Consider the following 10820-nt stretch of genomic DNA (forward strand, 5'->3'; position numbering starts at 1 on the left):
TGTTCACCATTTTGTTCAGCCTGCTCAACAATTCCTTGAGTTGGAACAGGCCGCAACGATTTCTTAACGAAAAAGTTTTTTTTTTCACTTTCCTCACTCATAATATCGAATGCCTCATCATCATACATATGAATCACTGGATACATTACAATGCTTATAAACACCTGGAGACAACAGCGTTCGTGGCTTTATTTCATTTCCGCACATGCCATAACCTCGAGAATCTTTTAACTTTCGTCAAATTACAAAATTTAAGCTCCAGAATTGAACTTAGCAGCAGTTCCAAATCATAAAAAGGGGTCATCTATCTATAATTCCAGCAATCTCTGTGTGTTTGTGTGTGTGTGTGTGTGTGTGTGTGTGTGTGTGTGTGTGTGTGTGTGTGTGTGTCTGTCTGTCTGTCTGTGACCGCCGTTTCTCGATGACCGCCAGTCCGATCTGATTGAAACTTGCCAGGAATATTGATGGGGCCCCGCAAATGTGCCTTTTCGAGGTTTGATATCAATCGGACAAATGGTTCCCAAGTTACGGCCATTTTACTGCTTTTTCAGTGTTGAAAAGGTGTATATATGGCAGCTGAAGGTGTCGTTCCACCTTCTCACCTTATCATGCCAATTTTTTCCCAAATTATTAATAACCGCATGATCACCAGTCCGATCGGATTGAAACTTGCCAGGAATATTGCCGGGGACCCGCTGATGTGCATTTTCAAGGTTTGATATCAATCGGACAAGCGGTTCCCAAGTTACGGCCATTTATCTGTCGACCAATGACAAGACACGGTACTATGACAACATGAATGACGTCACAATTAATGTTTATTTATTTATTTATTATTTTTTATTTTGTTTGCATGATTGACGGTCCGATCTGATTGAAACTTGCCAGGAATATTGTTGGGGACCCGCTGATGTGCCTTTTCAAGGTTTGATATTAATCGGACAAGCAGTTCCCAAGTTATGGCCATTTATCTGTCGACCAATGACAAGACACGGTGCTATGACGTCACGAATGCCGTCACAATTAATGTGAATTTACTTATTTATTTATTATTTTTTATTTATTTTGCACGATTGACGGTCCGATCTGATTGAAACTTGCCAGGAATATTGCCGGGGACCCGCTGATGTGCCTTTTCAAGGTTTGATATTAATCGGACAAGCGGTTCCCAAGTTACGGCCATTTATCTGTCGACCAATGACAAGACACGGTGCTATGACATCACGAATGACGTCACAATTAATGTTTATTTATTTATTTATTTATTATTTTTATTTATTTTGCACGATTGACGATCCGATCTGATTGAAACTTGCCAGGAATATTGCCAGGGACCCGCGGATGTGCCTTTTCGAGGTTTGATATTAATCGGATGAGCAGTTCCCAAGTTACGGCCATTTATCTGTCGACCAATATCGGTGAGAGAGGGGGACGGGAGAGGAGGGATTAGAGTGGGGGTGAGAGAGGAGGGGGAGAGAGGAAGGGCGAGACTAGGGGGGATAGAGGGGGGCAAGAGAGGGGGAGAGAGAGGGGGTGAGAGAGGGGCGAGAGAGGGGGTGAGAGTGGGGGCGAGAGAGGGGGACGGGAGAGGGGGGATGAGAGTGGGGGTGAGAGAGGAGGGGGAGAGAGGAAGGGCGAGACTAGGGGGGATAGAGGGGGGGAGAGAGAGAAGGGGCAAGAGAGAGGGGGCGAGAGAGGGCTGAACATACTGGCACTCACCTACGGGCACCCACCTACGGGCCTGCCCCTATGGGTCCGTACTAGTTTGTCTAATTCGGACATATTTGACATTTCAGGCATCTCTGGGAGGTTTTTAATTTGGTGGATCAAGCGATCACCAAGCCAGCCATTAAATATAATTTGAGTTTGGAGAATCGGATCACGTGGATTAAATAACTCAAAATCTGCAGTGAAATCGGAAAATGTTAAGAATTCAGCAATGGTTAGTTTTTTTTTGCGGGTATGTGCCATCACCAATCAGCTTGCTATCGCTTACCAAGCCAGCCGTTCTTATCCACCATTTAATTGGAGTGCTTGCTTGAGTGCTTAAGCAGCTTGCCAACTGCCCCACAGTCAATCGCGGTACAGTTTGTGGCCCGATCGGGATGTACAGTCGGCATTTGCTACAAGGTAGAGATACTGTACATATGGGTGGATTTTGATTTGTAAAGGGACTCTCCGCTGGTGTGTGCGCATGCCTGCATGTTTGGTGACGGGCGCCGTGGTGGCAAAGTTTCATCCCATATCTTATGATGATGAGATGGGCTTTCAAAAGGTTATATGGTTTCTCTTTGTGAGTTTCAAAGCAAAATATATTTCATAACACCCAGTTTCCAAGCCGTTTGCCATATTAACGTGTTTTCTAAATTACCGAGCCAATTTTTTTTTCTACCCATCGTACGACGCTCGCCAGCTGTTTATAAATATTTATGTTTCTGCACATCTCCTTGAAACATTTGTAATGCAACATTGTTTTAAAGATTTGTTTGTTGAAATCCCTCCAAAACAAGGGTGAAAGCTCGTCAAGGTTTTTGGGTTGTATACCGCATGTACTGTAGTCGGTAATCACACTGACTACAATCTGCTGATTCCGGAAAAATTGCCGATAATGGTCAAGTACTAATATATATAGTGTGTTTTCATAAATCATAACATTTTCTCTCTGCTAACTCTCCTCCCCCCATCTCTCTCTGCTCCCTCCTAATACAGTGCAGCACCCTCCCACATATCTCTCTCCGGACGTGTTTGGGCGGTGATTATATCCGGACGTGTTCAGGTGGTGTTTATCTCTGGGTGGTGTGTGGTGTTTGTCTCCGGATGTGTCCGGGCGGTGTTTATCTCGGAACGGTGTTTATCTCCGGACGTGTCCTGGCAGTGTTTGTTTCCAGGTGGTGTTTATGTCTGGACACGTCCGGGCGGTGTTTGTCTCCGGGTGGTAGAAAATGTATGACTATATATGTTTATAGTATGACTGGTAGAAAATGGATTTCAGATATTCTTTTGTTTCCGTCTTCACTGTTATTCGATGGAGAATCATTTTGATGAGACAGTATGAATCGTAATTAATGCTCCACCACATGTCTGCCTTCCCTTCCTCTCACCTCTCGCTGCCCTCTATTCCCCCACCCCTCCTCACTCCTCTCCATTTCCCCCTCCACATCCTCACTCCCACTCTCTCTTCCCCCCCTCCACATCCTCACTCTCCCCCTCTCTCTCCTCCCCTCCTCTCTCTCCACCCTCTTTTTCTCCCCTCTCAGTATTCCCGTCAGTGAAGCGATGGGTGGTAATTTCTCGTAAATTAATATGGCAGAGTTTTTGATATCTCCTCCAATATACTCAACACATCGCCTCTTTAAGCTGTTGAATCCCAAGCCAGCTATAAACTGTCATCCCGGTGTTTCCCAGGCAGGGTGATTCATCAGCGTGTTTGCCATCCCTCGGATAGACGTTAAAACTGGGCGTCCCGTCTGCTGACATTAGTTGGTGGACGTTGAAGATCTCATGGTGTCCTTCATGAAGAGTAGGCGAGCTATCGCCAGTACCACGAACAAATTCCAAATTCCTGCCCAAACCAACACTTGTCATTGCATCACCGGTCCAGCCGTGCCCCTCAGCCAATGACGCTACCCTGCAGCCTTGTGCTGCATACGAAAGAAGAAGACTTCACAAACATATTGCATGTCTGTCTTTGAGTCTCAATGAAGATGTAAAATGAAGTGAAACATGCAACAAAAGGTCTTTCATAACATGTAGTTTACCCCTGTCTGTCTCTCTGTCTGGGTGCCGGCAACGTTTTCCACCCTTGTCTGTCTCTCTATGAGCTGGATATTTCAAAAAGTTACGGATGGATTTGGATGACACTTGGTGGATGATTTGGGTAGATGAGAAGAACAAGCCGATTAGATCTTGGTTGAGGTCCAGATGCAGATCCGGCCTGTCATTGGGATACAAAATGTAACACGTTCAGGCTGGCGGAAGTGTGCACTCCACTGAATGCCATTCTAATTGATGCTTTTGCTGTTGTCACGGCTGTAGTAGTAGTTGTTGTTTGACAAATGCTTCCAATCGATTCCAGGCTGTTTACGTTGGCCAATAAAACTGTGAAATAAGGCGATTGGTTTTGGTTCGTGTGTTACAGTTGAAACCGGGCCCTATGGAGGAATACCACATTGCCACCATCTTGCGAGAAATCCTTCGCGGTCTGGAATATCTACACTCAGAACGCAAGATCCATCGTGACATTAAGGGTACTATCGTCTTTATGTTTGTGGGTAGACCTTTAGGAAGAATGTGTTGTTGTGTTCAATATCGATCACATATACAGTATTGTCTGTGATGTCAGGCAAAGGAAACTCTATCACTGGAGCCCTCATTTAGCAACCATGTCCACCCTGCGACTCTGGTTTGATTGTCAGATAAATCGTGGCTGGTGGTTTTTCGGGTCTAGGTGGTGAGACAAATTAATGTTGTGTGTGGTTTTATTTTTATTTTGGGCCTTTTTGTAGCTTGTCAATCAACTGTCCACAAAATACCCGGAACTTTCTGCCTGAGAAGCATCTCAAGTAATCTTTGGCCTTGTTTGAAGTACCATGCTCGCCATGTAGAAGTTGCCTAATGTTTGGCACTAGCCTGAGGATGATGAATATCCTCCCATTATCTTTAGCATATTCGTCGAAGATGTTTTTAAAAAAATTTCTTTGTTGGTTAATGATAACTTCAGCACGAATGTCTTTTTACAGCGGCAAACGTGCTGCTGTCAGAGCAAGGGGATGTCAAGTTGGCAGACTTTGGTGTGGCAGGACAGCTCAGCGAGACCCAGATGCAGCGGCGCACGTTTGTGGGAACGCCTTTCTGGATGGCTCCAGAGGTCATCAAACAATCTGCCTACGACTCGAAGGTCGGCGCGATCAGGCAACTGATTCAACGACTACTTTATATCACGTTCTCAAAATTTTGTTTTGATCCATGCCTCGGTGCATCTGTGCTTGCCTTGCAGGCAGATATCTGGTCCTTGGGCATCACCGCAATAGAATTGGCAAAAGGTGAGCCACCTTACGCTGAGCTGCATCCTATGAAAGTGCTCTTTCTGATCCCTCAGAGCACCCCACCGAACTTGGACGCATCACACTCGCGTGCCTTCCGCGACTTCATTGCCACCTGCCTGCGTAAAGACCCTGCGCTGGTATGTTCTGAGACTCCACGGGTGACATCTGCACTCTGCCACCCAGCTACATCGTCGATCTCTTGTCTCGCCAAACAAGCACCACACTGCATGTCACCATTTAGGTTACACTTAATAATGTTTCAGGAAGCCTGGTGTTGGCTTAGTGGTTAGCGTGGCTGGCTTGGGATCCTAAGATCCTGAGTTTGAACTCCGTTGGCTGCTGAATTAACACCAGATGGGGTTGCCTCAGCCTGTAATCCTCCTGAGGTTGGTAAAATGAGTACCAGTGTACTGGTAGAGGGGCACAGCATCAGTGGCACAGTGTACTCCAAGAAATGGTCGGAGTGGCGACCCGTCCAAGATTGTGCCACATAGCCAAGGAAACACTGCTTTGACAGTTCCCATGCTCTGTTTAAGAGTACGGTCCACAAAACGAATGAAATAATGTCTTGGAAGAGATAACTTGCACATATTTGTAGCTATAAATACGAACAATGGAATTGTAGGGATCCTCTTTTTTTTGTCATTTCGAATGCAGCCTATGGCTGCTGGTTCCATCATTGCCGTGAGCATGGCTGTGCTGCTGATGCAGCGCCCCCCGTAGGTTAGAGCAAGAATTTGGAATTTATTCAGAGTGCCGGCGATAGCTCGCCTACTCTTCACGAAAAACACCTTGGGATCTTTAACATCCACCAGGTAATGCAGTGAGACAGGACACCCAGTTTAACGTCCGTCCAAGGGACAGCACACACATTGATGGATCGCCCTGATTGTCGGGATAATGCCACCACACTGTGTATAGTAGGGGAGGTTGTGCAAGCTACACCAGCGTTCCTCTTCCTTTTTACTATGCCTCACCATGAAGCACTTCTTTGCAATACATGTGTTGTCCACACACTGCCCAGCGTCCAGCAGCTCGGGACCTCCTGCGTCATCGCTTCATCGTACAAAAGGCAAAACGTGCAGGTTGTCTGACCGAGCTCATCGATCGACATCGCAGATGGCGCCACGCCGGTGGAAACTCGTCTAACAGCGATGATTCCAGCTCGTGAGAAAGTTTGAAATTCCTTCTGTCTTTTCTTTTTCTTATTATTTAACAGCCCATTAAACTGGATTTTAAAAACTTCCCTTCTTCCTCCTCCCCCCCCCCCCGTTATAATTGTCTCCATTATTCTGTACATGTTCTCTTTTCTCAACCATATCATATTTCTCTTCATCTCTTTCCTGCTGCAATGCTTCCCCCCCCCAAAGCTGATGGATCTTGTTGATTGCTATTGTGTGGTTATGGTATTTTAGTGATGAAGAGAGCATGGTGCCAGCCAATGTCGAGCGAGCTCCTGAATGGTCATTCCCGACAAGGGCTGGCTCTCAACCAAAAGGACGTGCTGCCCAGCGAGGAACACGATCGGGTCCAAGCACAAGAGTGCGGCGACTCCCTACCCATCCAATTGGCACACTACACATAGCTACGCACACTGCCAACCAGACTGTCTCTTAGCTAAACGTCCTTCAAAGCACTAATGTGGCATATAACAAGCTAGAAATGGCACCACTACACACCACCAAGCCACACAAGCCTAATTCCAAATGCTCACACTTAGGATTCAGCCATCTGCAGTCATTCACCGAAATACTGTATCTGAAGGCAAACCACACAGGCCTGCACAGCCAGATAATCATCCACACAGCCAGCCAGAGGTTAAAACCTCAACTACAGGCCCATGAAGAAACAATGACCCTTTGTTCCTTCTTTACCCTCCCTCATCCAGTCAACGGAGATTTTAAGGAAGCTTCCTAAGTCTGAGAGTCTGGCGGCCATTTTGTTCCCAGTATTTGCAGAGGTAAACAGAAGCACCGGAATGACACTATTTGATCCTCTTGTTGCTGCAGAAATAAGTTTACTTCAAATGTCCTTTTTGGCCTTTTATCTGCCCGTTTTATCGTTCGCCCATTGGTACCTGCACCCATGGAACAAGTTTCTCTCCGAGTCCTTTGTGTGATGCATGCCTTTTGAAATAGTCTCGTGCAATGTCTGCTTGATGGTGTTTAAAAACCTGGTGTTGGCTTAGCGGTGAGGGTGGTGGCTTGGGATCCTAGGGTCTTGAGTTCAAGCCCTGTTTTCCACTGAATTAACACCAGGGGGTTGACTCAGCCTGTCATCCTTCTGAGGTCGGCGAAATGAGGACCAGTGTAGCAGCCAAAAGGCTGCACACGAAGGGGAGGGGTATCGACGGATCGATTAAATCTGGTATCGGTGTGGTGTAGGCATGATGGGCCAAATGGCCTCCTCATGTGCCTTAATTCCTTGCAAATCCTTGTATGTAATGTTTTAATAAAGTGCATCTAACAAATACATTTATTCAAGACAGCAAGGTTGGCATCAAATTCTCCTCTGAGCAGATCCAATTCGAGGTCATACATTTACATACACATATGTGGCGCGATTTTTGAACCGGCACCCCCCCCTCCTTCTCCCTGCCACCACGATACGTGCTGTGTAAGCACCGGGTCAGACCCCTACCCCGCTTCCACTCACCCTTGTATGAAGTATGCCTTGTAACCTTGACTCCATTATTTTGTACTGCACTGCCAAAGCAGTCTCTACCATTATTAAAGTTTATAGAAACATGCCAAACCCCCCAAAATTACAAACCTCAAGCACCTGAGTTCTACTAAGATGCACTTAAATCTGCTTGGTGTTGAAAAATAAAAATTGTCACTGGTGTTATTATATCGTACTGGTGTGGACCAAGCTAACCCCGTGGAATCTCTTAGGTGAAGAGTCGCAGAAGGGCCATTGGTGAGAGAGTGGAAGCCCTTGAGGAATTGGAACGGGCATTTGGCCTTGCAGAAGAGGCCTTTCCTGGGGTTGCTGACCGTCTTGTGCTTTGTCTCCTAAAAAGGATGGGCAGGTGTGTGAGGGGATGTTGAGAGAGAAAAGTACATGGGGTAGTATGGTTGAGGAACCAGAGTATTTAAGATGTGGAACAGGACAGGAAATGTAGATTAATTTATTTATTCGTATGCAGCCTGTGGCTGTGTGGCTGCATCATTTTTTTGGAGACATAGCTGCGCCGCTGATGTAATTTTCTGGAGGCGTAGCTGTGCTTCTCGGAGAGAAACCAGGAAGCTGGGTCTCATTTTGACAACCTCGGAAGGATGCCAGGCTGTCAACCCTGCTGGTGCTAGTTCAATAGAACAACAGGGGCTTGTGAAGTTGAGATCTTAAGGCAGCCACCTTAACCGTTAAGCCAACACCAGGCTTGAACAGATGGATGATGTAAAAGGTTGTAAAGTGGAAGTGAGGAGCAAAGACAATCAGTGATAAGGGGTGCAAGGTTTGATGCAAGTTCAGGATTACTAAGAGGTTTCCTTCCCTTGTTTTGCAGATTTTCAAAGAGAAATGGAGCGTAAATGTCAGAATGCTTTCATTTGGCCGTCTCTTCCCTCTATTTGTGTCATTGTTACCAAGAAGTTTCAAACACAAGATCGCAATGCAGTACGTCACTTAAGCCCATCGTCTTACCTCGTTCCATGAATTTGCACAAAATACCTCGTTTATCCGATGTCCAATGCTACTGTTTACTTTCACCATTTTCACTAACCAAATAGACCTCTCAAATCAATGATGCAGCCTGTGACCGAGGACAATTCTTTTGGTTTCCATCACAAATCCTAACCCTGCACTGTGCCTACATCTTACGTCGTTGGCGCTTCATTGCCGACCACGTGTCTATGTTTAGCCGCTCGGTGAGCATCGGGTTGGCCATATCTGTAGGTTATGTCCAGTCACTTTAACTGTCTGTCCGTTTATATCTGCTAGCCAATGCCATATTACTTTTATTTATTTATTTTAGCTTTCTTTAACCTTACAATTGTTTCACTTAACTGCTTGTTGCTCAGTTCAAAAATTTCCATTCCCCTTCTCCAGTGTAGACTTTATTCTCTTTCAATTACCTTCACTTCCCTTGGCACCACTCCATACAACACTTTCATTCTGTACAAGTCTCACCTTTTGTCACCTACACCTTACATAAGCTCTACCCTCAGCACGTATTCTCCTTGTAAGTCCCCCTCCATTCTACTTGCTCTCTGCATGGCCTCTACCAAGGCTTCCACCATTACCTCCCCTCCCGTTTTATCCTCAGTAAAGATGCCCTCTCCTCCTCTCCCATCTTTCTCCTGATCCATTTCTGTCCTCATTGCTCTGCTAAGCTTGTGGAAGAGAAAGAAGCATCTTACCTCCTTGCTTGTCCACTCCTTTCCGACGTAATCATCGTTTTACTAAATTCCTCACTTTGGGATCCCCTCGTGATTTGGGGAAGTGGCATATTTGAGTTGTCCCACTCACTACCCGTTTCCCTTTCATTTACTTCAAATTGAGAACAGAATAAATCAAAAAAAAAAAGAAGAAATAGTTAATGCACTTTGTCAGTTGGTCTTTAGGAATGTAGTGGGATGAAGAAGTGTAACCATTGGTTTTGAATACATAACATAGTCTTGAAAAGACTAAGCTGCTGGTTGAGTGGCCCAGGAGGATTCTATGAGGACCTGGTGGGCATCCCATTAGAATTGAACGCAGACTATGAATTAGTGATTCCCTTTAATGTGATGGATATTTAACCTCCGCCATCGAAGATCGGAGGTTACTGTTTTCACCCGTCTGTTTGTTTGTTTGTTTGTTTGTGAACAGTATTACGGAAAAACTCCTTGACGGATTTTGACGAAACTTGGTGGGGGGATTAGGTATGGTCCAAAGATCATGCCATTAGATTTTGGACTTGGTCCAAAGTCCAATCTAGCTGCTATGGCGGCCATTGTGAAAAATATTAGAATATTTGTTTTTGCATTTCTACATGTTTTAAGTGATTTCCAACCCCTCCCCCCCCCAAAAAAAAAATTGTTAGAGAAAAAAAAAATTTTGCAACTTTTTTTTCAACAAAATTTCGAATTTTTTTTGCATTTCTACATGTTATAAGTGATTTCCAACAAAAAACATGCCAAAATTATAAATGCGGCTGATTTTGGAACTTCAGGTGGATATACCCACGTAAAATAAATTTCTGTCTCAAGGAATCTAGTTATGACGAATGAATTGAGTATGTAAAAGTTAAAAGTAAAAGGGAAAGTTGCAAACTATAACTCTGTGAGCACTGTTGACATCAAATTGAATGAATAGGATATCAGGTTCACTTGAGTGACTTAAGCAGTATTGGCGGCGGAGGTTTTGCACTAAACCGAGTGCTCCCCCTCTAGTTAGGTCTGTTAATAAGTTGAAATATTTATACTGTATTGTATTTTTTTTCACGTGTAATGCCTCCTATACTCGCTGATTCTTTATTTGTTTTGATGCATCACTATCAAATAAACATTACACAGGTATAAGGTAATGGAACCTGTATGTGCTGGTGTCGTGAGTTCATCGTTCAAGACTTGACTTTTCAGATTTGTGTTATTAATGTGGCAGCCTCATACATAGTCATACATGTGTACGTACATACATAATGAGCGGCGTTCAACATGTTCCACAAAAATTCATTTACATACTGTATTTTGTCAGTGGTTAATAAAAATTTCATCCTTTATGATTCAAAACAAAACCACATGACCATTGAGATCGCACTCAAATGTTTTTTTTTTTTTTACAAGATATTTT

General features: G+C 44.6%; 1 protein-coding gene across 6 annotated transcripts in view; it reads left to right on the plus strand.

The window, feature by feature from the left end:
- The window catches only part of LOC147017861 (serine/threonine-protein kinase 25-like), a 17407-nt gene extending 6842 nt beyond the window's left edge, over window positions 1-10565 (plus strand). For 5 of the 6 annotated variants that reach the window (XM_085896917.1, XM_085896916.1, XM_085896912.1 and 2 more), the window contains 8 exons: window positions 4139-4247; window positions 4740-4897; window positions 4997-5182; window positions 6070-6212; window positions 6461-6587; window positions 6934-7005; window positions 7940-8076; window positions 8554-10565. In XM_085896917.1, the coding sequence (XP_085753043.1) occupies window positions 4139-4247; window positions 4740-4897; window positions 4997-5182; window positions 6070-6212; window positions 6461-6587; window positions 6934-7005; window positions 7940-8076; window positions 8554-8578 (957 nt within the window). In that variant the 3' untranslated portion in view covers window positions 8579-10565. The remainder of the gene's footprint in view (window positions 1-4138; window positions 4248-4739; window positions 4898-4996; window positions 5183-6069; window positions 6213-6460; window positions 6588-6933; window positions 7006-7939; window positions 8077-8553) is intronic. The other variant, XM_085896914.1, reaches the window with a different exon arrangement.
- The last annotated feature ends 255 nt before the right edge of the window (window positions 10566-10820 follow it).

This window comes from Eptatretus burgeri, chromosome 10 (assembly GCF_056783735.1).
Source record: "Eptatretus burgeri isolate ZD-2024b chromosome 10, Ebu_testis_v1, whole genome shotgun sequence".
NCBI classification, from domain to species: Eukaryota; Metazoa; Chordata; class Myxini; order Myxiniformes; family Myxinidae; genus Eptatretus; species Eptatretus burgeri.